This window comes from Hypomesus transpacificus, unplaced genomic scaffold (assembly GCF_021917145.1).
Source record: "Hypomesus transpacificus isolate Combined female unplaced genomic scaffold, fHypTra1 scaffold_213, whole genome shotgun sequence".
NCBI lineage: Eukaryota > Metazoa > Chordata > Actinopteri > Osmeriformes > Osmeridae > Hypomesus > Hypomesus transpacificus.
This window is the reverse complement of record NW_025813752.1, coordinates 242763-269983: the sequence shown is the minus strand read 5'-3', so window position 1 is coordinate 269983 and position 27221 is coordinate 242763. Positions and strand designations below refer to the sequence as shown.

At 49.3% G+C, this 27221-nt stretch overlaps 4 protein-coding genes across 5 annotated transcripts in view; 3 read left to right on the top strand and 1 right to left on the bottom strand.

Annotated features, from left to right (window-relative positions):
• Positions 1-268: 268 nt before the first annotated feature.
• On the top strand, positions 269-6552 carry LOC124462451 (serine/threonine-protein phosphatase 2A 55 kDa regulatory subunit B gamma isoform; the record flags this gene model as incomplete). Its single annotated transcript, XM_047014000.1, has 8 exons — positions 269-370; positions 573-738; positions 938-1050; positions 1583-1760; positions 2458-2622; positions 2712-2881; positions 4056-4147; positions 4617-6552. Coding segments are annotated over 8 exons (1278 nt in total), but the record flags the coding sequence as incomplete, so codon positions are not given.
• A 302-nt stretch (positions 6553-6854) lies between these two features.
• wfs1b (Wolfram syndrome 1b (wolframin)) lies at positions 6855-15096 on the bottom strand. Its single transcript, XM_047013996.1, has 10 exons — positions 14939-15096; positions 13535-13898; positions 12059-12135; positions 11831-11975; positions 11452-11625; positions 11270-11350; positions 10850-11010; positions 10211-10447; positions 9857-9975; positions 6855-9728 (listed from the first exon to the last, which is right to left on the bottom strand). The coding sequence occupies exons 2-10, from the start codon at positions 13617-13619 to the stop codon at positions 8183-8185; spliced, it is 2625 nt and encodes an 874-aa protein (XP_046869952.1). The 5' UTR covers positions 13620-13898; positions 14939-15096; the 3' UTR covers positions 6855-8182.
• Positions 15097-15276: 180 nt separating this feature from the next.
• On the top strand, positions 15277-22912 carry LOC124462444. Of its 2 annotated transcripts, XM_047013991.1 has the most exons (13): positions 15277-15752; positions 15917-15993; positions 16122-16319; positions 16436-16521; positions 16697-16821; positions 17141-17267; positions 17381-17439; positions 17597-17705; positions 17936-18127; positions 18402-18493; positions 18976-19090; positions 21627-21698; positions 22473-22912. In XM_047013991.1, exons 6-12 carry the CDS (start codon positions 17192-17194, stop codon positions 21677-21679), a joined length of 696 nt encoding a protein of 231 aa, XP_046869947.1. In that variant the 5' UTR covers positions 15277-15752; positions 15917-15993; positions 16122-16319; positions 16436-16521; positions 16697-16821; positions 17141-17191; the 3' UTR covers positions 21680-21698; positions 22473-22912. The 2 variants fall into 2 exon arrangements, with proteins under 2 accessions (XP_046869947.1, XP_046869948.1); XM_047013992.1 differs by lacking the exon at positions 16697-16821.
• Positions 22913-25568: 2656 nt separating this feature from the next.
• Positions 25569-27221, top strand: part of LOC124462445 (janus kinase and microtubule-interacting protein 1-like) — a 13465-nt gene continuing 11812 nt past the window's right edge. Inside the window, exon 1 of the mRNA XM_047013993.1 lies at positions 25569-25945. The gene's annotated coding sequence lies outside the window, so the exon portion shown is untranslated. The remainder of the gene's footprint in view (positions 25946-27221) is intronic.

The following is a 27221-nucleotide window of genomic DNA, read 5'->3' as shown; positions in this document are numbered from 1 at the left end:
GCTGCTTCCACCCCTCCTCTTTAACTCTCTATATTCCCTTTCTCTCTATAATTCTGCCACCCTCTTCACCTGTCCTCGCTGTCTGTTTATCCTTTCTCTCTCTCTTCTCTCGCTCCCTCCCCTATTGTATCTCTCTCCTCCCCAACCATCCTCCACCATCTCCCTTTCCCTCTACCCCCCCATTCTCTCTCTCCCCCTCCCCCACCTTTTCACTCCTTTCTCCTCGACGCCCTCCCCACCATTTTCTCCCTCCTTCTGTTCTGTCTCTCCAGCTGACATCATCTCCACTGTAGAGTTCAACCACACAGGAGAGCTCCTGGCCACAGGAGATAAGGGGGGGCGAGTGGTCATCTTTCAGAGGGAACCTGAGGTAAGCCTGCCCTACACACACACACACACACAGGCACACACACAGGCACACACACACACATTGAGATCAAATTAAAACCCTGTACTGTACCGAACTTTGATTCTCTCCCTTTCTATCACTCCTTATTATCTCTCCATTCTATAACTGTCCCATGTCTCCCCCCTCCCCCCCCCTTCTCCCCTCCCCCTCTCTTTCTTTCCAGTGTAAGACAGAGCCATACTCCCAAGGAGAGTACAATGTCTACAGCACGTTCCAGAGCCACGAGCCTGAGTTTGACTACCTGAAGAGTCTGGAGATCGAGGAGAAGATCAACAAGATCCGATGGCTGCCGCAGCAGAACGCCGCCCACTTCCTCCTCTCCACCAATGGTAAGGCAGCGCTGGCCTGGAACCAGGAAGTTATTAGAGTTACCATTCTCATGGTATAGGGTTAGTAGGACATAGAATAGAATAGTTGAATGAACATTTAACTATTCTACAACTGGCTCAAATTGAAGTGTCACAAATACATTATTTGATGACTCCTAGAGAAGGCGTGTGATAGGCTGACTATCCTGTCTGTCTCCAGATAAGACTATTAAGCTGTGGAAGGTGAGCGAGAGAGACAAGCGACCTGAAGGATACAACCTGAAGGATGAGGAAGGAAGGCTGAAGGACCTCTCCACCGTCACCTCGCTCCAGGTATTTGTCTCTGTCTCACTCAGCTTTCTATTCCCCCTAACTGTATCTGCACACACACACATGATCACACACTCACATTCTGGTTTGGGTAGCAGAAGTAGGTCAATGGCGGATATGTGCATGTGTAAAAGTGGGTCATTGGCACAAAGGTGAGTGTGTTATCTATGCGCCTGTGAGTGTGTGTGTGTGTGTGTTACATGTGTGTCCTTGTGTGTGTGTCAGTCGGCTATGCCAGCTGTTTTAGACTGGACCTCTTGAGGGGGATGGAAGAGAACGCCATGTGTACGAAAACAACCAATATTCTCCCATATGCAGTCACGCTACATTACATCCCCATTACCTTTCGAACACAAAGGCACAGGTTGCCTATGTGTGTGTGCGTGTAGCTACTTAACCTTAAGGCAGAGTGCAAATGCATACAACAACAAAAAAAACAGTTAATTAGATGTAAATCTTTTATTGGCCAGTCACCAGGACATAGGGAAAAGTGTATTGCCGTGCAGTCCAGAGGTCTGACTGTCCCCCTTTCCAGGTGCCGGTGCTGATGCCCATGGAGCTGATGGTGGAGGTCAGCTCTCGCAGGGTGTTTGCCAACGCCCACACCTACCACGTCAACTCCATCTCCGTCAACTCCGACTGCGAGACCTACATGTCTGCCGACGACCTGCGGATCAACCTCTGGCACCTTGGCATCACCGACCGCAGCTTCAGTATCCTGGGAGACGCACGCACACACACACACACACACGTATGCACGCAGATATCACACACACATGCACCCACAAACGTGCACAGGCACGCATGCAGGCACACCTTGGCATGCACGCGTTCACGCAGACACAGTCACGTAAGCGCCCATGCACATACAAAGAGAACACACACTTCATTACTAATAGTCATTACACAGCCTCCATATATCATGATGTTATTGCTCGCCTGAATGCAGCATGCCGATGCATTAACTTAAATATGATTAAGCATGCACACACACAAACACACACTCTCAAACACACACACACACAAAGAAACGCACAGAGACAAGTAGGGGGAGGGGAATATTATTCCTCAGGAATGGAAATGTGGCTTAATGAATTATTCAGGACACCACATTAATATTTCACTCTTTTCTGGGTTATAATCCCTTTGAATAGAACACAGTATAAACTCACCGCTGTCCCAGAGTGTGTGTGTGTGTGTGTGTTACACTTTCTGGGAATATTAACTTATCCTCCCAGTTACGGTTGCAGAACTCCGTTCAGTGTAGGTTTAGTTTAGACCACAGGTTTGGTTCAGTACATTATTTTGTCTGTTTTGTACCCTCCGTGACATATGAAAGAAGAATAATGCCCTGTGCAATTGTAGTTTGTCTCATGGGAGTTGTAGTCCTTCACCCCCCTCACCCCTCAGACATTGTGGACATCAAGCCAGCCAACATGGAGGAGCTGACGGAGGTGATCACCTCAGCAGAGTTCCACCCCCAGCAGTGTAACCTGTTTGTGTACAGCAGCAGCAAGGGCACCCTCCGCCTCTGTGACATGAGAGAGGCCGCACTGTGTGACAAACACTCCAAGTGTGAGTTCCGTGTTCACGGGCATGCACATGGACACACACAGACACACGCACCTACACACACACACACTGACCCTCTCCTCCTGTTCCAGTGTTTGAGGAGCCGGAGGACCCCAGTAATCGTTCCTTCTTCTCAGAGATCATTTCCTCGGTCTCTGACGTCAAGTTCAGCCACAGCGGACGCTACCTGCTGACCAGAGACTATCTCACTGCCAAGGTGTGGGACCTCCAGATGGAAAACAAACCCCTGGAGACCTACCAGGTAGGTGTGTGTACTGTACGTGTGTGTGTGTATGTGCGAGGGTGTGAGCGAGTACAGACCACGTCTTTCAGGAGCTGTGTTTTACCTTTGTGGTGAGTGGATGTAGAGCGGTTATCTGTGTACAGTTACGCACGTTCGTATGCTAACTGTCGGTTGGGATTGTGTGTGTGTTTAAAGGCATCCCTGTGCGTGTGCGCGTGTGACACACGCAGCTCAGCCAGCCAGGAGTGGGCGGCTGAGACACTCTGGTGCTATTTATAGCCGGAGCTCCACTCATAAACTGGACTGGGAGGGGAGGGTACCTTACTCAGCCCAGCCCAGATCTGCAATGCAGCAACGAGAGGTGGGGAGGAGCGGGGGTTGGGAAGAGGAGTTGGGGGGGGGCGGGGGTTGGGAAGAGGAGGTGGGGGGGGCGGGGGTTGGGAAGAGGAGGTGGGGGGGGACGGGTGAGTGGGTGAAAGGGTAGGGTGATGTCGGGAGGATGAGCGGGACTCCGATTTGGGCTGCGTCGGTACCCGTGTTTCCGTGTCGATAAAGCTTGAATTCAGTTGAATGATGGGTGGGGGGGGCGAGTGAGAGAGGGGAGAGAAAAAGTGTGTGGAGAGTGGGAGAAGCTGCGAGAGAAAAACAAGAAGGAAGAAGGAGAGGGGGAAACTAGGATAAAAAAATCAAACAAACAGTTGACCTTTTTCATTTGCTTCCGGGAACCTCAAGGGGAACCATGTCAGCGCTTCTGATTCCGAAACTCAAATCTGACCTCAGCTTGCCCACAGATTGATTGATTGGCTATATAGTGGATGGTTGACCGCTGACCCTGTGCATAAGTGGAGTGCAGACTGTGAATAAAGATATCCATGTCAATTTCAGCCTCTTGCATCACTGTGCCGACACAATGCTGACACAAACAGAAACAAAGAGGAAAGTGTTAGTCTTAGTGGTGTGTGTGTTTGTGTGTGTCTGGAGGAAATGCCATTCAAACTGTTATCATTCCTTCTTCTTTTGGAAGAATACTGGGATGGTTTTCCATTGATGTAGCATGAGCTGATGTGTTGCCCTGTCCCTACATATAGACTTCTCATCCTATTTATACTGGGTGGGGATTGCATTTTGTAAATCTGGACCATTTCTGCTGGTTTAGAGTTTAACTAAATTGGTGTGTGTGTTTTTTCTGCAGGTGCATGATTACCTCCGCAGCAAGCTATGCTCCCTCTACGAGAATGACTGCATCTTCGACAAGTTTGAGTGTGCCTGGAATGGATCGGACAGGTACTTGAAGTGTGTGTGTGTTTGTGTGTGTGTGCAGGAGTATCTGTGTGAGGTATGTCTACGCCTCCTCTTCCTTCCCAATGTTTGGCCTAACTGACTACTGAGTGATCAAAGGTATGCTCTCAATCCCCACAGCACTTCCTAACCCTCCCTCCCCCTCTCTCTCCCCCTCTCTCTCCCCCTCTCTCTCTCCCTCCCTCCCTCCCTCCCTCCCTCCCTCCCTCCCTCCCTCCCTCCCTCCCTCCCTCCCTCCCTCCCTCCCTCCCTCCCTCCCTCCCCTCCCTCCCTCTCTCCCCCTCTCCTCTCTCTCTCTCTCTCCTCTCTCTCTCCTCTCTCTCTCTCTCTCTCTCTCTCTCTCTCTCTCTCTCTCTCTCTCTCTCTCTCCCTCTCCCTCTCCCTCTCCCTCTCCCTCTCCCTCTCCCTCTCCCTCTCCCTCTCCCTCTCCCTCTCTCTCTCTCTCTCCCCCCAGTGTGATCATGACCGGTTCCTACAACAACTTCTTCCGGATGTTCGACCGGAACACCAAGCGGGACGTGACCCTGGAGGCGTCGCGGGAGAGCAGCAAGCCCCGCGCCGTGCTCAAGCCCCGCCGCGTGTGCGCCGGGGGCAAACGGAGGAAGGACGACATCAGCGTGGACAGCCTGGACTTCACCAAGAAGATCCTGCATACCGCCTGGCACCCCACGGAGAACATCATCGCCATCGCCGCCACCAACAACCTCTACATCTTCCAGGACAAGCTCAACTCTGAGATGCACTGACTGCTGGGAGGAGTGGACACACACACACAATACACACACAGACACACACACACCTACATAAACACAATCATAAAAATGAGAGTGATCCTGTGGAGAAAACATCTCAGTCTCTGCCCCCCCCCCTCCCCCCGTCCCTTCCTATGTCCCCCGCCAATATACTTCCCCCCACATCTCACATCCATCCAAAGGCACTCCTACATCCATCCCCAACCCTGAATGGACCTGCCCTTGGGCCAGAGGGGAGCTGTGTTACCTAAAGGGGATTATGGATTATCGTGGACTATGGATTACAGAGTTCCATATCACAGATTTCTGTCCCGGAGACGGCTGGATTGTGGTTGATCATGTGCTGCTTTGTTCTTGGTTGGTTTTGCAATGGCGAGGGGATTATGACCCTCAGACAGGAAACAGGCTCCGGCTGTCGTTGTGTCTCCTGTTCTCTTGTCCTCCTCCCCCTGCTTCTCTCCCCTCTCTCCTCTCTGTGTACATGTGTGTGCTGGACCCAAACCCAGAGCTGTTCCTGCTGTTAGATTGACTGATTGTCAGTGTTGATGTGGAGAATATGTGGAACCTCTGCACGGGTCTACTGTACTGTTTGCTTTGAAGTCTTACTGTTATGTAGTTCAATCACGACTATTATTATGTAAATTGTCTGTGATGGTGTCACCCATGACGGTAATAGTGATGAGGATGGTCGGTGATGGTGACAGTGACGGTTAACGGTACTCAAGTGTCAAGTCAGTCCCGACTAGATGTACAACCACTAAAACTCCCTAAGGTTCGGTGAACCCCCTCTCCCCTACCATTGGGGTGTGTTCAGTGAGGCGAAACGTTACAAAATGCTGCAAACAGATCGGTAACATAAAATAACACCACCCCGAGCTCTCCATACAGTCATACCACAAGCGTGTCTCCCTGAATGTTCTGCAACACTTCGCGCCCCTGAACGCACCCCTGCTGTAAGCTGCCGATTGTTGAAGCTGCTGGGGAGCTACCCTGTGTCATGAATGACGAGCTACTTTGCAACAAAAAAAGACGAAAAACGACGACAAAAACACAGTAGTCCAACAATCAAGCAAAAAGATGCTGCATGAAAAAAAAAAAAAAAATCGCCTACGTGTTTATAAACTGACTGACTGGCTGCCTTTCTAATCGTTAAACCGGGCTGTATACTGGCTTCTGGAGCTCTGCCTCGACACAGCACTAGTTACCATAGACGAAGAGCTCTACTTTCTTTGTGTCTCAGGACACGCAAGCATGTTTACCAATGTTCGGTTTTACCGTGTACAAATAAAACGAAGCCGAACGACGTCGGTTTCGAGGAAAACACTGAACTGGAGGAATGGGGAATGTTTTATCAGCGTTGTAATCAAGACCTTTAAAGGGCCTGAATCGTGTCTGTATATATATATCAACTGTTTTTGACTTTTATGGTTTCGTTTCTGAAGATGACCGTGATCAATAATTAGGTTACAGAGCAGATCATCTCCAATGATGATGGTGTTGACCCGGCACGGTAGAAAAATAAATGACCCTCTTTCAGTCTGTCACAAAATTATTTTTCTGGCTCTGTCCATCTTTGTTTATAACGTTCATTTAAGTGATATATTTGTGTATGTCATTTTGATCAGCATTGATTCACCTAATTTGTGTTAATGTATTTTGATGAAAAAAATGTCAAAATGAAGTTATAAATATGTTAATATAGTTTTTTCTGAATAAAGATTTCAACGAAATTGCATCCGGAGTGTCTGTCTTCAGTGGCCATCAGACTGCTATATGAACAGCTAATGTGTTCTAATATAGTGATGTTTGTTTGGGCAACACATGACTTGTTGGGGTGAATAACTGTATTCTGGGGCACCACCTAGTGGCTAAATGTAGTCACTACACCTTCGATTTCATGTGTGTCTGAAAGAGCAGGTAAAGAAAATTGTATTCGTTTTGCAACTTTATTGGTCACAATAGAGGGTTACAGTAGTGACAACCTGTCACAATTTACCTCAGCAGAGTGAAAAAGACTACAATCATGTGATCAAAACCCCACACTGCAGGGAAAAAGGAGAGAAGGGGGAAGAGGAGAAGGAAACGGAAGATGAGGAGAAGGTACAGAAACATGCAGAAACGATAGATAAGGCACACAAAGGAATCCAATTGGACACAAGATCACTTTTCAATAGGTGGGCTAAGATGCAGAAAGTTATGGGTGAGAAACATGATTTAGTCTAACACACTTAGTGTTAAGTACAGTGGCGAGCCTGTTTGTGAATTGACCACAGTTTGACCCTCTAATGAACTACATTTCCCCATAAGCACAGGCTGACTGGAATTTCCAATAGTTGTAGAAAAACAAGGCACTTAAGAGACCTCCTTAAATTAGGGGACATTCACAACATATGCGTTGTGCCAAACAGCCACAATAATAATTCAAGCTCCACAACAACAAAAACCAATCTAAATGTGTCCTTGTGTCCCATTTTAAAAAGGACACCAACCATAAAATAGTTTAAGGTTTACAGCACTTATTTCCATGCATTTACCTGCAATTAAACAGAAAAAATAACTAAGAAAACATTTCAAAAATATTTGAAACAAATGATTTAGGACATGACAATTTAATAAAAAATTAAACTTCAATGTATACTAACAAACATAAGTCAAACAGGAAATAAAAAAGGACTCCATGATGAATGGGAGACTACTATAGATACCTTATCTGTAATGTATTTGGAATTTTGGACTGATCCTTTTGAGGTTAGGTAGCTTGTTCGACACACTCTCTCTGAAATATCTGGACACTACACAGTGGCTGTGGCTGGGGGGGCAGTGCTTAGTGTGTGTTTGTGTCTGAGCGGTTATGAGTACTGTATGAGTGGCTACTGTACTTTCTAGAGTACTACAGCACTACAGTAATACAGCGCTACTGTACTACAGTGCTACAGCACTACAGTAATACAGTGCTACAGTACTACAGCACTACAGTGCGTAGTGTGTTTTAGTGGCGTTATATTCAGTATATCCTCCTCAAATGATCTGGCTCCATTGACACACTATAAAACATGCACACCAGCGCGCGCGCGCGCACACACAAACACACACACAAACACACACACACACACACACACACACACACACACACACACACACACACACACACACACACACACACACGGTGTACAGTGATGTCCTATACATTCTGCAGAGCACTACTTGGGGGATCTCTCAGATCTGTTCAAGCAGCTAAGGACAGGCAGCTACAAGGCCTCCCTCCCTCCTACCCTCCCCCCTGCTCCCCCGCTTCAGTCTCGGCGCCTCCGTCCGCCTCCTGCTCCAGCTGGGCGGACAGGAAGGGGCTGAAGAAGAAGTCGAAGGCGAACTGCAGCGCGCGCTGGGCCGAGCGCCGCCAGTCGTGCTCGATCTTGTACTGGCGTCGGCGGCTGGGCGCGCGGGCGTCGCCGCCGCCGCCGGTCAGGCAGTGGATGGCCTTGAGCTCGAACACAGGCCACTTGGAGCCCAGCCGTCCCTCCAGCACCGTGCTGAACTCCACCAGGCTGCCCGTGCTCAGGTGCAGCAGCACGGGCCCAAACTCGTGGCTGGCCCGCAGCACGATGTCCTTGGTGGCGTCCTCGTCCTCCACCAGCGTGCCGTTCCTGGCCGTGCGCTCCAGGGGCATGCCCAGCGTCACCTCGAACTTGTAGTGGTCGAAGCGCTTCACGTGGCACTCGTGCTTGGCCAGCGCCTTCAGCTTGCAGAGGGGGTCGAGGGGAGGGGGCATGGGGGCGGGGAGCGGGGCGGGGGCGGCCTCCTGGTCGCACGGCGGGTACGCCTCCCCGTACAGGCAGCGTATCCAGTTGCCCACGGACACGGGCAGCAGGTTGATGACCGACTGGGCTCCGTTCTCAATGTCGGTGACGCGCACGTAGCGGAACCTTCCGGTCCAGGTGACCCGGTGGCCCTCCAGGTGGGAGCAGAGGATCTGGGTCTGGGCCATGTTGGACTCCCGCCAGGCCCGCGGCCCGCACATGTTGCCGTACTGGGGCCAGGTGAGGGTGGAGTTGTACACCTTCATGCCCTCAGAGCGGTACACGTACATCCAGCAGAACATGACCACGGCACTCAGCCACACCAGGATGAGCTTGACCACGCTGCTGCGCGACAGCGAGCGCGCCACCGCCAGCGGGTTGAGGCTGAAGCGCGTCCACAGGCGCAGCACCACTGGCACGGCGCACACCGTCACCGTCACCGCCATCTTGGCCAGCTCCAGGGCCAGGAACCACTGCAGCAGCTGGGTCAGCACCATGGCGGCCACGCCCAGCGACAGGACGGGCAGGGCGAACAGGAAGAGGAAGTAGCCCACGCAGGTGCGCATGAGGCCCAGGGCCGAGGAGGAGTGGAGCAGCACCAGGCACAGCTCGCACCAGGTGAAGCACACCAGGTAGGGCACCAGGCACAGGTAGATGCCCCGGAAGCCCCGCAGCTGGGCCATGCGGAACAGCAGGTAGAACAGGTGGGCGTACAGCAGCCAGGGCAGGCCCAGGTTCACAGACACCATGTCCCCCAGGGGCACCGACACCACGGTGGTGCCCAGCGCCCGCAGGGCCCACAGGGACTCGGGGAGGAGGCGGGTGAGGGCGCAGGCCCCGGAGAGGACCTCGGTGAGCAGGGCGCGGCGGGCAAACAGCTGGGCGGAGGCGTGGAGGCTGAGGTAGGAGGTGACGGTGAAGAACAGGGCCACGGTGGCCAGCTCCGAGCAGGGCACCCAGTCCTTGTCCGCCACAGGGAAGGAGAAGACTACAAAGACCACCGACACCAGGAAGTACCTGACAGGAAGAGACGCACAAGGGGAAAAACACGCCACACACTGTAAGGAATACATTGATGGACCATGATTCACAAAATAATGACAGAAGAAAAAACGATTTGCGGGTGATTCATGCTCGGTACATACAGGTATGGCTCCAGGTGGGTCCAGCCAAAGTTGGTCTCGGCCTGCTCCAGGTCCAGACCCGGCTCAAAGCGGGCTAGCAGGTCTGTCAGAGCCCGGAAGTTCTCCCACGCCTTCGAGTTCTGCAACCACAAACATCCCCGCTTTTCAACAGAACCATACGACAGCGATCACACGACACAACAGTGACTGTATCCACCTAAATTGATGAATAAAAACAAAATAATCCCCCACAAAAGTATCCCACATTCGCCGACAATGAAAAGTCAGTAAAAAAGGATAGAAAACCGTCAAAACAGCCTTTTCCAAAACAACACTTCAGGAGTCGCTTCCCTATGCTCAGCCAGGTCTCCCCACCTGAAAGACCCGCAGCGTGCAGATGACCATGGAGAAGAAGGACAGGTAAAACACCAGCAGCGGGATGAGGAAGATGAAGAAGTCCACCGTGAGGTTGCTGATAATGAAGAAGAAGATGAGGGCGTTGACGTGGTGCGTGGGGATGAGGGCGCTGAGCCACTGCATGCCCGCCCGCGACGCCCAGTCGATCAGGTGCTCCTTGATCTCCAGCAGGGCGTGGAGGGGAAACTTCAGCACCTGGAGGAGGGGGGCACAGACACAGAGAGAGCAAGACACACAGAGACAGAGAGAGACAGAGACATAGACAGAGAGAGAGAGAGAGAGAGAGAGAGAGAGAGGACAAAGTGACAGAGTAAGAAAACAGAAAGGGAGGGGAACAGATTGCAGGTGGGGGTGTTCAGAGGTCAATGCGATAAGATGAAGCAACCACAGGTATTGATCCAACAAGCTGTGCAAACAAGGATGCAAACAAAGATCTCTCAGACAAACACCAATACTGACTGTCACACAAGAGAAAAAGAGATACAGAAAGAGAGGAGGGAAAGAGAGGGAGGAGGAGAGGGGAAGGAGGAGAGAGAAGGCACGAGTAAGGAGGAATGAGAAAGACAAAAGGAGGGAGGGTTGAAGAGAGTTTCATACCTTCTGGTGAAGGGGCAGCTCGTCTGGATTCTTCACAGCTTCATCATCATCATCATCGTCGTTGTCGCCCCCTGTGCCTGCCATGACAGGAGTGGGGGGGATGCCCTGGGCGTACTTCTTAGTGATCTCCACAAAGTCATCCAAACCTACATCGAAACTGGCTGGAGAGACAGAGACACACAGAGAGAGAGAGAGAGAGAGAGAGAGAGAGAGAGAGAGAGAGAGAGAGAGAGAGAGAGAGAGAGAGACAGAGACACACACAGAGAGAGAGAGAGAGAGAGAGAGAGAGAGAGAGAGAGAGAGACGGCGTTTAAGAGGAAATGAAAATCGTTGCTCCTCATTTCTCCTCCGCGTTTGTTCCGTGCCTCATGTCATGGGGGTGGCTCAATGCGGTGTGACGGGCAGGGTTCAGACACTCACAGTCACTGCTGACCAGGCTCTCCAGAACCCTCCTCTGTTTCTGGGTGGAGCTGGAGATGGGCCCTGGGGAGGCAGGCTCGTCTGGAGGTAGATCGTCCACAGCACGACATACAGAGGAGGAGAAACTTGAGTGTGTGCCGCATCTCTCTCTCTGTGTGTGTGTGTGTTGTGTCCTCCTGTACCTGGGTCAGTGTTGACCTGGCCCACGTTCTCCAGCAGCTCCGACACAGCCACCCTCTTCTTCTTGTCAGGGTTGAGCTTCCAGTACATGAGCAGGGCCGCCTTCCTCACCCCTCGCTCAAAGCGAGTCTCCGTACACAGCTTCTTCACCTCCTCAAAGTTCTCCGCCGTGATGCCTGGCACGCACACACACACACACACACACACACACACTTCCTGTATTTTTGGATCGTCATGATTCATAAGGTCCCGCTCTTGTGAGGACAAACGATAACCTACGAGCAACCATTAAGTTAAAAAACATGTTAAACCTTAAATAGGTCTTACCTGGTTTAAAACACTTGACACACACACACACAGACACACACACCCAGCCCTCACCTTTCCGGGAGGCCAGGCAGCGCTGCAGCAGCTTGACAGCATCCTTGCGTCCCTGTTTGCTGGCCTGGACCAGCCAGGTGACCGCAGTGCAGTGGTTCAGCTCCTCATCCCCCTCCTCAGCCAGGGCAAGGTGGTACCGTGCCATCTGCTCACACACACACACACACACACTTAATACATGTCTGACACACATACCGGTACATGTATTTCACACATGTTGATACTGACCCGGGTTTGTGCTTTGGCATCTCCAGACTTGGCTCTCTCCTCCAGATCATGTATACTTAGTTCCTCTTCTGGCTCCTCTGTACACACACACACACACACATATATCATGTGTTAAATTACTCATTCACCCATACATCTACAGTACTCTATATTATTTAACAAGAGAATCAAAAACAAGTTTAAATGGAAGTCTAGACTTGAATACACTGTCATAGTTCCTGTTTCAAGCATGGAGAGGATATGTGGACCGAGGTTATGGAGCTTAGGACAGGACACACACACACAGTAGGCTACTGTGACTACAGCATTAACACAGATGTTCCTAGGATTTCCTCTATGCCAGTTTCAACAACTGTTCCTAAACCAGTACACCCCCCCTGACACACACACACACACAGGCACCTGCCTCTGCTATACCCAAGACCTAAACTGAGGGGATCACTTCAGGAGAATATCCCCCCCTTGCTCCCCCCTTCCAAAGTCCTTCTGCTGGTCTCTTTCTCACTTGTCACATGCTGAACACTGGACACCATTTAGCCTGAATAACCAGGTCTAGGGCCTAGAGGAGAGGTGTTGGGGCCTGGAGGAGAGGTGTGGGGGCCTGGAGGAGAGGTGTGGGGGCCTGGAGGAGAGGTGTGGGGGTCTGGAGGAGAGGTGTGGGGGTCTGGAGGAGAGGTGTGGGGGTCTGGAGGAGAGGGGTGGGGGCCTGGAGGAGAGGTGTTTGGGACTGGTAGCTGTATCCAGTAACGGTCCCTGTAGTGTCCCTGCTGTTTGGCAGTGTGGTGCATACTGTTGTGTAGCATGTCATCTCTGGCCTAAAATAACTGTTTATTTTGAACCCTCGACAACTAACCTGCCCACGTCTCCACCTCTCTCTCACCATCCCAACACCCCTGACGCACCCCCCCCCCAACCCACAAATGTTACTCTAAAGACTTGCCCCTCTTATAAAGAAACAGGATCAAAAAACTTTTTTTTAAGTTGGTGTTAACTTTCAGATTCCCTAAGCTAAATCGGTTTTGCTCTATAATTCGCAGTGTGTCTGGAAATCAGCTTGAGGAGTAGGTCTGCATAAGCAATCTCAAGCATTAAGAAGAACATGATTCCCTCTGGTGAGACCAGATGTTACAGCCCAGCTCTGACAGAGAGAGAGGAGAGAGGGCGAGAGAGAGAGAGAGAGAGAGAGGGCGAGAGAGAGAGAGAGAGAGAGAGAGAGAGAGAGAGAGAGAGAGAGAGGGCGAGACTGCTCTCCTATCAAGCTGCGCCCTGCTTTACATGCTCCAGTAACAACTCAGCCGTTGTCATGGAGACACTGGCTGTGCATCACATGCTCTGATTGAAGAGGAGGCAGGAAGTGACATCTTTGACGGCCGTGTGCAGCCATTTTAGGGGCCATCTAAAGGTGGCTGCAGTGGAAATATGCTGATGGTGATGGAGAAGTAAGAATGAATGTGTGTATCCAGAGCTGTAACTGACCTGGTTCAGCTGGTGGGCTGGGCCGTGTGGGGGGCTGGGGGGGGCCTGGGCTGGGCATCTCTGGGGGCATCTCCGGGGGAGGCATTGAGCCGCGATCGCCCCCCCTGGGGCCCTGGTCTGGCGGGCTGGGGCGGGGGGGAAGCAGAGGGGCTGGAGAGTGCGGGTGAGGGGGGCGAGAGCGAGGCAGAAGCGGGGCGAGAGGGGGAGGAGGGGGAGACTGGAGGGATTGAGGAAGGGGTAGTGGACTGAGGCAGAGGTGTGGTAGGGCTGGCAGGGGTAGACCTGGGGGTAGGTGTGGAGGCTGGCGGGGGGGACGGAACAAGCTTTGGGGTAGGTGTGGTGCCAGGGGATGATGGTTCCATGTCTAAAAAAAAACAAGTCAGATGTTTGAAATGATTACAAATCCTTTATCAGATAGCTTTCACAGTACCCCAAGCAACAACAAAAAAAGAGTTAACCAATCATTATAGAGTACAAACACGGAGTGAACGGCTGGTTGTGCCAGCTCTGGAGGCAGGGGCGTAGCCACAATCATCTTTTTTTTTCACTTATTTACTTTGCGTTGTGCACCCGGTGCATAATCCTTCGGAGATATTTTAGTTTTAGGGTTAGCCTTAAAACAAATTCTTAGGCTACGCCTCTGTCTGGAGGAGGAAGGAGGAGAAAAACAATATCACAGCTGCAGTGAAAGTGTGACAGACAGAGGGAGATAGGAGGGATCGGCAAGGCAGGGGAGAGGAGAAGGGGTGAAAGGAGGGGGAGTACGGGGGGCTGTACTACTGTGCCTGCATTGTCAGCAGCAAACAGTGCACCTGGTGCCTGGACAGCTGAGGGGGGAGCCAGCCAACGGTTCTTCTTCACCACTTGTGTACTATCATTCAACTCTTACTAGCGACCACATGGCACAGCCCATGGCCACTTGATGTACAAAATCAGAACAAGTCTTGTCGCTCTGACTCTGTGTCATGTTCAGTACCTCCAAAATACTGTAAATTGTATATCTACATAATCCCAAATTAGACAGCGCTGTGCTGAGAGAATGACAACCATTGGCCGGGGATGAAGTCTGAAACGTAAGGGGAGAACTCCGTGTAGCAATGCAGGGATTCCCCCCGAGTGTAAATCCTGCTGGCCAGGAAAGTCATAGAGGACAACCATACGCAATGAGTACATGTTAGCACAGGGTATGCTGTAGCTCTGGTGTAGGACGCCACACCAGGTTAAAGACAAGTTGATACACTGTAGGATTGCTAGATATTTTATTTTTTAGCTAACAGTCTCTGGGACATCTTACTATAGGCTTTTAGTCCCTGCTTTAGTATACGATTGTATAACTATAATGGACTGTCAACTGAACTGGAACAAACTGTCCAGAAAACATTGATAGCAAGCAGTTATTCTCACCTTTTGTCAATAATTTAGCTTCGTTTCATCCAGTCACCAGGGAACTTGTAGAAAGCTCCCGAGGTTCAAAGAATATTCTCATTCATCCTTTTACTTTTAACAGCTGGGAGATACAGAGACCGATCTAGTTTTACTCCACTACTCGCAGTCCATCTAAACTTGACCTACGCCCCTTTTCTACGTTGCATTGTGATTGGACACTGTTGGTGACGTATTCATCCGCATGGACTCAATTGGCTAAAAATACAGGAAGTCAAAATCATTTTCAGAACTTTTTTCAGACATTATAATCAACCGTAGAAAACGGTGTTTTCCCAAACAGAGATAATGAACAAATTCAAAGAATACTGTTGATTTAACATTATAGACCGTTTTGAAGAACCCTTGCATATTATCACTACACATACACGTAGAAGTCCTTTTTTGATTTATCAAAACAGAAACACCAATTGTGCTCACCGGTTTTGTTTGCTTTTCCTGGGAACTTTGCTGTTTGTTATGGCTGTCTCTTTCATCGCAACCAGATCATCCCTTATGTCCCGTAATGAGCCTTGACTCAGGCCTGAGCCCGACTACAATTACCGAGGTTTATCCAGACAAGGTAACTGCTCTTCCTAACATTGAATTCGTGCCTGTCCCGTTGTACAATTTGGTGGAGGCTGAGGAGGATGCATTTGGGGGTCAGAGCCAATCCACCTGCCACGGTGCTCGCTGGTAATCATGATGGAGACGGGACCTCCCACCCTACACCTATCGCCTACATCGATGGGGTCCCGGTCACCGTATCCGTACAGAATGTTGATGGCCAGCAAAGGTAAGTTATCTGTTGTTTTGATTTGGATGTATTATTATGAAACATTTTGATAGCCCATCTCCTTTATGGTTAATGATTCATTGCTTGAAGACTTTCTCTTAGGACATTAGTTTCATCGACTTATGGCCAGCACTTTTTGTTGTTGTTGCATATTATTCTTTCAGGATTGTGTGCGTGGCATTAAACCCCAGTGGTGCTGCTGTGTCCTTCATGGACCAACTCACTGAATCCAATCCACATGGTGAGAGCGTTTCACAAACAGCCAATAGCCTATTTTATGAGCACAAGTTGTAATTTTGGTGATATAACCACCACTGAAACAGGACCAATAACCCTTTATTCATGTGTGCATGTCTGTGTGTGGGATAGGCCCCCCACAGCCCCTCGTGTTGGCAGAAGAGTGGTCCCTCCTCCATCCCGCTATGGAGCTCCCCCTGACAGACCCCCTGGATCATGTCTCCCAACCCCAGGCGGATCCCCTCTTCCCTGGGTCAGCACCATCCTCCTCCCTGTCCTCTCCTGGAGGTGCAACAAAAACCTCTGGAACCCCAAACTCATGAACCCAAGGTAGAGAGCTTGGCCCAGTACTCCTTGCGGTGAACAATGAATACCTTAATTTCTATAAAGAAAAACACTGGTAGTCGTGTTGATGGATGATGATGGGCACCATCTTGTGTGTGTAGAAAGAGAAGCGGAAAGGTGGATGGCCTAAGGGGAAGAAAAGGAAACCAAAGAAAGAGTTGACGGCACCAAAAGCTCCAACAACAGGGTGAGATAGACCTATCTGAGTCTATCGATCTATTAAAACAAGATTCGAACTGCCTGTGTGTCTCTCTCTCTCTCTCTCTCTCTCTCTCTCTCTCTCTCTCTCTCTCTCTCTCTCTCTCTCTCTCTCTCCCTCTCTCTCTTGACTCTCCCTGGGTCTCTCTACCTCTCCACCACAGGTATGTGATCTTTGTGAATGAGCGCAGGCTGCAGCTGAGGCGGGGAGCATCCTGACCTGCCCTTCACAGAGATCACACGCATTCTGGGGTTGCACTGGTCCCAGCTGGACTCTCTCCACAAGCAGGTCTCACCCCTGCCCTCTCACCTTTGACCCCCAGCCCATCACCCTCAACCCATCACCCCCAATCCATCACCCTCAACCCATCACCCTCAACCCATCACCCCCAACCCATCACCCCCCAACCCATAACCCAGTCGTCACCATGTCGTGACGTGTGACAATGACGTGTTCAACGACGACAAGTGTACACTATCTAAAAGCTAGTCATAGACTAACCATGAATCTAAAATAAATGGCATGCTGAGGTTTTAATGTTTAGATGAGACAGACTAAGTCCCCCCCCGTCCCCCCCCGTCCCCCCCCCCCCCCCCCCCCCCCGCAGAGGTACATCAACGAGGCGGAGAAGGACAAGCAGCGCTACATCACAGAGCTGATGGCCTACCAGAACACTGAGGCCTACCAGGCCTTCCTCCGGAAGAAAGCCCTGAGCAGGGCCACACGGTTTAATGGTGTGTGTGTGTGAGAGTGTGTGCGTTGGTTATAGGTATTTCACACAGTCCTGTAAATACATCCTTCTTTAAGGAATGTGGGTGACTGTTGTTGTGGTTGTCATCGTTGTCAGGACACCAGGGTGCTGACACTGACATGGAGGAAGATGTCCTGGCTCTGCATCCCAACTATGTGAGTAACTGTATGCGTTCTATCTGTCGTGTCTGATTTGACAGATTATCTTGACAGTTATTCTTTGACTCCCCTTCGTTTCATCTCCCTTTCTTTCTCTCTCTCTCTCTCTCTCTCTCTGTCTTTCTTTCTCTCTCTCGCTCGCTCCCTATCTAAGGGGGAGGAGAGCAGTGATCTACTCTGTGGCATCTGTAATCAGTGCTTCAGCTCTCTGCACAATAAGAAAGAGCACCTGCTGGGCAAACAACACCTCCAGGCACTCACAGGTGTGTGTGTGTGTGTGTGTGCACTTCTGTTTTCTATCACGTGCACAGAGTGTCATCTAAAAACAACAGTTCATACAATCGAGGCTTGTTAATACTACGTGTAGTGGCAGTGTCTCATCAGTAGGTGGCAGTGTAGGAATTTGTCTTTTCTCCATGTCTGCGTTTCATGTGTTTGTATGAATGTACGTTAGTATACGTACAATCGTGTGTGTGTGCGTGTTTCTATCCAGAGGAGTTTGAGAAGGATAAAGGCAGTATGCCGAACACATCCAGTCTGGAGAGAGAGCTCGAGGAGGAGATAGAGAAGGACACAGAGAGAGAGGGAGGAGAGGAGGAGGAGGATGAAGAGCTGGCTGGTTTGCTGGGTTTGTCATCTCTGGACATCAGTGTTCTCCAGGAGCTTCTGATCAGACATATGAACAGTAAGACGACGTTGAGCTTGTGCAACACACTCTTCTGGAGAGTGTACACATTGTCCTGGAGCCCTGTTGATTTTCGACTTCTTATTTTTCCGTCCTTTGTCTCTCCATCCCTGTCTCTATATCTTTGTCTCTCTCTTTCACTCTTTCTATCTCTCTTTTGTTCCCTATTTCTGTTTCTCCTACTCTCTTAATCTGCATCCCACTCTGTCACGCTCCCCTCACCAACCTCCTCTCTCCATCCCTCACTTCCTGCCTGCCCTGCTGTCTCTCTCAGTGAGAGACTTTGAACTGCAGCACATGGACGAGTGTGTGGCTCAGGAGAGGAGGAGACAGGAGCAGCTGAAGGCGGAGCTAGAGGATCTTCAGGTGGGGTCAACTGTAGGTCAAGGGTCAAGCTGTGTCTATCCGAGTACTGACCCCCCCAACGACCGCTTAGAGGCAGAGAAACAATACTGAAAGAATCTTTGTGTATTCTCTCTCTCGCTCTCTCTCTCTCTCTCTCTCTCTCTCTCTCTCTCTCTCTCTCTCTCTCTCTCTCTCTCTCTCTCTTTCTCTCGCCAACTCTCTCTTACACACTTTCTTTCTCTTTTTCTGTGTACATTCACTATTCATAGATTTGTATGCAGTGTGAAATGCAATGTTGGCTTGGCTATAGTCCCTCTCTCTTTGTCTTCCTGTGTGTATGTCCTCCTGTTCTTCTCCCTCTTTCTTTCTTTCTTTCTCTCCCTCTTTCGTTCTCCCTCTCAGCTGCATTCACAATTGATATAGCTTCATGAGGGACGAAATTCAAATGTGCTTCATCAATAGTGTCCCTCTTCCTCGATCCCCCTCCCTCCCTCCCTCCACAGGAGCGTAAGGTCTGTCTAGAGGCTGAGCTGAAGGCTCTCAGGGCCTCCGGGGAGAGCCTGGACTCTCACATCCAAACACTCAGCATGGAACAGCTACTGTCGCCCGCAGAGAGAGGTGTGTGTGTGAGTGTGTGTGTGTGTGCGTGCGTGTTTCCCTATGAAAAGGGGAAAGAGAAGGACAAAGAGATAAAATAAATGAGGGAGGAATGGAAAAAAGGAAAGTGAAGGGACGCAGAGAGGGGGGTTGGACAAAGGGGAGGGATTAGAGAAAGGAAAAAGGAGGGAGAGTAAGGATGGGAATGAAGGAATGATTGCTTAACAGCAGGTCCATTGAGTCAGTTATGTAAATGAATCCTGATTAGTAGATTACTGCAATCCAGTAGAGAGGATAAGGCTTCCTTACTGCTATTGCAATTTCACATGAACACACACACACACAGAGACACACACATACACACACACCCTTACTCATTATGTCTTGAGCAATCTTTAAACTTCTCTACACACACACACACACACACACTTTTCTCTTCTGAATTGGGTAATGCAGCTTAGGCTGAAGGTTTTTGAATAATGAGCTTGTTATTGGTTCAATTCCTTTCCGTCATGCAAATGTCCCAGACGGTTGTTGGGTGAGCAGTGTGACCTCGCCAGTCACAGCCAGGGCCCTGAGACCGGCCGAGCCGTCAACACTTTTCCTGTCCTCTCCTTTGTCCTCACCTCTCCTCTAAATGTAATATCCAAGATGAAAGGATTCAGCAGGACAAAGTGAGAAAGCCTCACTGTAGTCTCACGGCAGTCAAACAACCATGTGCTATAGTCACATACAGTGCCCTCCAAAAGTATTGGAACAGTGAGGCGAATTCCTTTATTTTTGCTGTAGACTGAAAACATTTGGGCTTGACATCAAATAATGAACGTGAGACCAGAGATCAACGTTTCAGCTTTTATTTCCAGGTATTTACATCAGGATCTGATGCACAACTAAGAAAATATCACATTTTGTTTGAATCCACCCATTTGTCATGTGATCAAAAGTATTGGAACAGATATACTTAAAACATATTTAAGTGAATAAGACTTAATATTTAGTTGCAAATCCTTTGCTTTCAATAACTGCAGCAAGTCTGTGACCCATTGACGTCACCGAACTTTTGCATTCTTCCTTTTTGATGCTTTCCCAGGCTTTCACTGCAGCCTCTTTCAGTTGTTGTTTGTTTTGTGGGGTTCCTCCCTTCAGTCTCCTCTTAAGCAGGTAAAATGCATGCTCTATAGGGTTTAAGTCTGGAGATTGACTTGGCCAGTCTAATACCTTCCATTTCTTGCCCCTGATGAACTCCTTTGTTGTTTTGGCAGTGTGTTTTGGGTCGTTATCTTGCTGCATGATGAAGGCTCTGCCAATCAGTTTGGTTGCATCTTTCCTTAAATTGGCAGACAAAATGTTTCTGTAGACTTCCGAGTTCATTTTGCTGCTGCCATCATGTGTTACATCCTCAATGAAGATTAATGAGCCCGTCCCAGAAGAAGCCATGCAAGCCTAAGCCATGACATTACCTCCACCGTGTTTCACAGATGAGCTTGTGTGTTTGGGATCATGAGCAGTTCCTTTCTTTCTCCAAACTTTAGCCTTTCCATCACTTTGGTAAAAGTTAATCTTTGTCTCATCAGTCCATAAAACTTTGTCCCAGAATTTTTGAGGTTCATCTCTGTACTTTTTGGCAAATTCCAGCCTGGCCTTCCTATTCTTCTTGCTAATGAGTGGTTTGCATCTTCTGGTGTAGCCCTTGTACTTTTGTTCATGAAGTCTTCTGCGAACAGTAGATAGTGATACCTTCACTCCTGCCATCTGGAGGTTGTTGCTGATCTCACTAACAGTTGTTTTAGGGTCTTTCTTTACAGCTCTCACAATGTTTCTGTCATCAACTGCTGATGTTTTCCTTGGTCTACCTGTTCGACGTCTGTTACTTAGTACACCAGTAGTTTTCTTCTTCTTCAGGACATTCCAAATGGTTGTACTGGCTATGGCCAATGTTTCTGCAATGGCTCTGATTGATTTTCCATCTTCTCTAAGACTCACAATTGCTTGTTTTTCACCCAAAGACAGCGCTCTGGTTTTCATGTTGTTTTCACCTCTGAATACAGTCTGCATAGACAAAACCTATCTTACCCAATCTGAACCTGAGTGTAGACATTCAGTGGTATTTATTGATTGAATAATGTATGTAATAGGACACACCTGGGCAACAAAACACACCTGTCAGTCACATGTTCCAATACTTTTGCTCACGTGACAAATGGGTGGGTTCGAACAAAAAGGTGATATTTTCTAATTTGTGCATCAGATCCTGATGTAAATACCTGGAAATAAAAGCTGAAACGTTGATCTCTGGTTTCACATTCATCGTTTGATGTCAAGCCCAAATGTTTTCAGTCTACAGCAAAAATAAAGGAATTGGCCTCACTGTTCCAATACTTTTGGAGGGCACTGTACATATATATATAGGTCTATATAGAGTCCTCATGGAGTCCATTTATTCTTCATGGCTAGTTTGAAATGAGATTTTCGGAAACTGTCCGTCACTGTGTAACAGCACTGACACTAACAGGAAGTAGGTTGAACGGCACTGAGAGGTTTTCCACATTGTTTTTAGATAACGACCATCGGCACGAACAGGCTCCGCCCATCGCCGCTCTGCACCATTGAGGAAATGACCTGTCCTGTGGTAGGTAGCCATAGCAACTGAGCAGGGATGCTTTGAGGACTGACTGTTTGGCTGTCCTCTGGGCGATAGCCGCCACCCGTTGCTCTGTTTCTGTTTGCCCTGTACCAGTCAGTCATTAAATTCAACTCAATAACCTCAGTCAAACTCCCTAGGTACTGCTTATACTATAGTTCTGAATGTCAGACACAGGACACAAACTGTGAAACAGATACAATTAAGATACATAGCAGCACAATATAGATAATATAGACACAGTATATCTGAAAATAGATCCTAGCACATCTACCTAAAATGTAAATGGCCTGTAAGGTTTTTGTATTATAAGGTATTACTGCCAGTTCATAGAAGTTATCTTCACGAGCAGGCAACAGCTAGGGAGAAAACCACTATCACTGTGGAACATCAGCACCGACCTTTTGAGTCCTGCGGCCGCCCTAGAGGCAGTGACCGGAGAGAGGAGGAAAGAAGGCAGAGAATGAGACAGGAGGAGAGAAGAGAAAGAAAATAGAGACAGGAGAGGAGGAAAGACCGGGTAGGAAGAAAGTAGAGACAGGAGAAAAGGGGAGGGGGGGGGGGGCAGGACTCAGAGGTTGCCATGATAACAACGAGAGAAGTGAGACCAGATTGAAATGGCTTATAAACAGCAGCTGAGAGCGCTTGTCATAAGAAGACTAGTAGACACCTCAGAGTGGCTGTCTATGTGCTGTAAACAGTAGCTTGCTGTTACTTCACAGTCAGCCACCCGTCCACATATTGATCTGTTTCTATTCTTAGGTGGCAGAGGATGAGGGGATGAGGAGAACAAGAAAGAAGACAAAGAAAGGAGGAAGAAGCCCAGAAGATAGAATGGCGGCACTTTAAACAATGCACTTTCAGAGGATGATTGGCAGCTTCCGTGTCCAGGACTGTTTAAGTTTGTGGATTCGTCCGTTTGTTTGTTTTTCTTGTTGTTTTGTTGTGCGGTTCTGTTGGTTTTGATAAATGAGTCCGTTTTCTATGGGCTTGATCTTTTAGCTGTTGCTGCAAAAATTGAGATTTGGACCAAGGTTAACACACACACACACGCACACACCTCATTGCTAATGTCAGACGAGGGCACTTCAGTTCACTGATTAATTAACCTCTGGTTAATCCAAGGCCCTAATACGTCTATTCTATACCCCAGTGTTCACAATGTTCCACATGATTTCTCAATACCTAAAAGTCCACTCTTGTATCGTGTCCTGTCATTTCTCAACCTGTGGAGCTGTAGGCCCAACTGGACTGTGAGTGTCTGGACCCCCCTCCTCCCTCTCTAACTCCTCCAGCTGCTCTACTGGAAGATGTGTGTGTTCTTGTGCTGGGTGTGGGAGGCAGACAAAGCCTTGGTTCTCCATGATGACTGTACTTGTAGGAGAAAACACAGACGTATAATCATGGAAGCGTCCTATTTTCATGGCGTTTCCTAACTCCTCCCCTAGGTACAGACAGAGAGCGGTCCTGTCTGTTAGTCTGCTGTATGGTTACCGTTGCTCTCTGTTATGGACGCGAGGAACAAATAGATTGGACTGGAAGCACTTTCTGTGGCAGAACGTTGTGTGTCTCTCTGTGTTTGGGCTGTTGTTTTGGGGGGGAACGAGCATGGAAGCTCTGCCTCACACTGCTGGAGGCTAACCCTGGGTGTGAGTCATGCGAGGGAAACTTAATGAGCTTCATATGAAATGACACGTCACTCCTGGCTGGTTGGACTGAGGAGAGGGTAGGTTTAACAACGTTGGAAAAAATGACAGTCCAGCCTTCAACACTCATATTGAAACTTGGTGTGTATCTGTGTGTGTTTTTGCATAGGAGGGTTGGGGCTAGAGACAATCACTAAAAGAGCCACGCTTGTAATTGGCTTAGATAGTTTATGCTCATGAATATGTAAAGCCGAGATTGTTACCTGCTCATGAATAGGCTAAACAAACTAACAAGAAAAGCCTATTATGTAAAGTTGATTGAGTCAGTTGTAGAAACAGAATTACTAGTTGCTTTCAAATATATTTTCTAATGAAACATGATTAGGTTTTTCAAATTTGCTTCAGAGGATTGACATGCAAGGTCATCATTATGGCTGTCAAACCTTCCACTGTCCCATACGATAATGTAGTCCCTGTAAATCAATACATAATGACCTCATTAAAGCATTACATTCCAGTCTCCTCCAATAAATCATTGCTAGTTGTTTCCAGTTTGCAAAAAGAACTGTAGAGAAGAGCACTATCATAACTCTAATGTAAACATGTAAACACTTCTGTATTGAACAAAAGACATGAACGATGGTGGTGGCTGAAGCCCCTAACTGGTGAGTTTCTCTGTCTGCACACCATCCCCAAATACCACACCATCCCAGTCACCCCACGCCTCCACCCCTCTGCCATACCTTATCTACCCGTCTATCTGTGTCTGTATGCTGGCCTCAGCAATCAGCAGTATCACGCTCACACACACACTCCTCCCCTCCCAGTCTCCTATGGGCCTGCAGCGATGGGCCACATATGCTGCTGCTGTTAGCAAAGGGTGTGGTGATGTGCACTGCTGCTGAACGCTACTCAGACTGACGGCCTAGGATACGGGGGAGAGAAGAGGGGAGGGAGAGAGGGGGGAGACAGAGAAGGGGGGAGAGAGAGAGGGGGGGGAGAGACAGAGGGGGGAGAGAGAGAGGGGGGGGAGAGACAGAGGGGGGAGAGAGAGAGGGGGGAGACAGAGAAGGGGGGAGAGAGAGAGGGGGGGAGAGACAGAGGGGGGAGAGACAGAGGGGGGAGAGAGAGAGGGGGGAGAGACAGAGGGGGGAGAGACAGAGGGGGGAGAGACAGAGGGGGGAGAGAAGAGGGGAGGGAGAGAGGGGGGAGACAGAGAAGGGGGGAGAGAGAGAGGGGGGAGAGAGGGGGGAGACAGAGAAGGGGGGAGAGAGAGAGGGGGGAGAGACAGAGGGGGGGAGAGACAGAGGGGGGAGAGAGAGAGGGGGGAGAGACAGAGGGGGGAGAGACAGAGGGGGGAGAGAAGAGGGGAGGGAGAGAGGGGGGAGACAGAGAAGGGGGGAGAGAGAGAGGGGAGGGAGAGAGGGGGGAGACAGAGAAGGGGGGAGAGAGAGAGGGGGGAGAGACAGAGGGGGGGAGAGACAGAGGGGGGAGAGAGAGAGGGGGGAGAGACAGAGGGGGGAGAGAGAGAGGGGGGAGAGGGGCAGTACCAATGGGTAAAGAGAAGGGGAGAGAAAGAGGGGGAGAGAAAGAGGGAGAGGCAGGAAGCATTTGGGCGTTAGTAATCCATCCAGAGTATCTGGGTCAGAGTCACACTACACAGATTTGGTCCACCAACACGGAAGGAGTCAGTCTCCTATTGTTTACTGTGTGCTGTTAGGCCGTGTGCGTTAGTACAGTAGGGTGGTCACCCACACTCTCACTGTCCAGCCTCTGCAAAACCTAATAAGGGGGATGATGTACACTCACTACATAGAAACTTAATACAAAACCTATAAACTGAAATAGGTTAGGAATATTGTACTACCTGGGTGCAGGTCATAAGGGATAGCCTACATAGTGGGAAAGGTCTAGGGTACTAAGGAGTTTTCCTTCCGCATTACCTTGTGTGTATGCATGTTTATGTGTGTGTGTGTGGTGGGGGGTCTTTGTGGGGCATTTTCATGGTGTATAACTGAATAGCTGATAACCGTCTATCTCTGACGGTGCACGCACGGCGCACGCATGCCTCTAGCGATGTCATTTCTGAACACGCAGTCAGGTGTCGCGCCTCTTTCGCGTTTACCGACGACGCCCGGATTTTCCCACGTCCACGTCGCACCGGTATTGGATCTTTTTTTATTTTTTTACACACGTTTGGAAAAAGGTGACGTTGTGTGTGTGGGCGGGGCGGAGAGCAGCGTGCTTGGTGTGCGAAAGAGAAATTCACAAACCAGTCCGGTCCATCACGCGGTCCAGTGGAATATTTCACTCCATAGGTTGCTCAATATTTGGCTAATGTAGCTGTCAGTACTCTGCCGTGGAAAGGATTAGAGTGGCTTATTGCGATGACGAGAAGTTTCTAACTCCCGCTCAGGCCGCCTGTCAAAGAGAGAACGCCCAGTGCTCTACAGCATCTCGCGCTGAAGTGCGCTCTTCACCGAACATTTTAGTTACCGCCGTGGAGGAAAACGGTAGAACCTATCCACCGGAGAGCAACATCTCATTAAATAGAGTAATAAGGTGACAGGCCGTGGAACATCATATAAAGTAAGTTAATTGCGATCCGTTCGACTAAGCAGCTAGTTCGCCTTCTTGGTATTCTTGGTGTGCAGCTGACAAATATGTCAAATCCTGCAGCATACCATCAACATCTTTTATCCGGGTAGCTGTTATATTCTCACTCAATGCATAGCCTACTGTGTCCATTCATAGCCTTACACCGATCACACTGATCACCGTTCATTGACGTCATTTACCAGATTTTCGTAGCTGTTATTAGGGGTAGTCTGCGGCGGTTACGATTCTGTGGGACAGGTCCAGGTTCAGATGATGTCGGTAGGAGGAGGAAGTTGGGAAATATGCATTTAACCAAGAAGACAATACGAGTTGTCTAATCATTTTGAATTAGCTGGTGGATGGCGCAGAAGGACAACCTATTTGGTCCGGGTCGTTACTAACATCATCTGCCGTTTTCCCACTACCAAGCCTATAGCGGTGAGATGTGAACATTTGAGAACTGCACGCCCGAAGCACTATGTAGGCCTAGCTGGCATATACAAATGCATGTGCATGGTGGCAGCATTTTACAAGCAGAGTAATCGTAGGGTAAACAGTTTCGCCGGGTATTTCTTAGAGATTACAACCAGCGACGTGGAGAGACTGGGGTGCACACTGCTCGGATGCTGCAGAGGTCTGCACGCCGTCCGCCGAGGGTGTGGTTGTGGACACCCGTCTGTCAGATTTGCAGCTCCCCCCCTCCACGTTTCATCCCCCCTAGTTGGCTCCTCTTCCCCCTCCCAATCTCAATCCCACGCAGTCAGGTTGATTTGAAAGATTGTTAAAGAGCTGGATTCTTCCCATATATCTTAAAGTCAATTTTAGCCTCCACCATTCTGTTAAGCCGGTTCAACATTGAGGCAGTATCAGAGCTAGAATGTAGCCTTGCGTGGGTCGTCAGTGGATACATATTTAATGCGTTAAGCACACCATCCATACGCCATTACATCAATAACGAAGGCAATTACTGTATGATCCGTGGTTGCTTTGGGTGTTTATTACATGCGAACACTGGCATATAGCCATCTTTAATAGCCTACATATTTTCTTACAGTTTTGAATGTACTCAATTTGAGCTGTAGGTGATCATGGTCTTTCAGCTTTAGGGTTTCTTAGCTAATTTCTCAGCCTCTGACCCCTTCTCCCACCAATCTCTCTCTCTCTCATCCCCCCCTTAGAGATCCTTGTGCACATCCAGCAGTTCTCCAATCACCTGGATATGTGCAGCATGACTGTAACCATGTCTGGTAGCTGCAGTAAGGCCTTC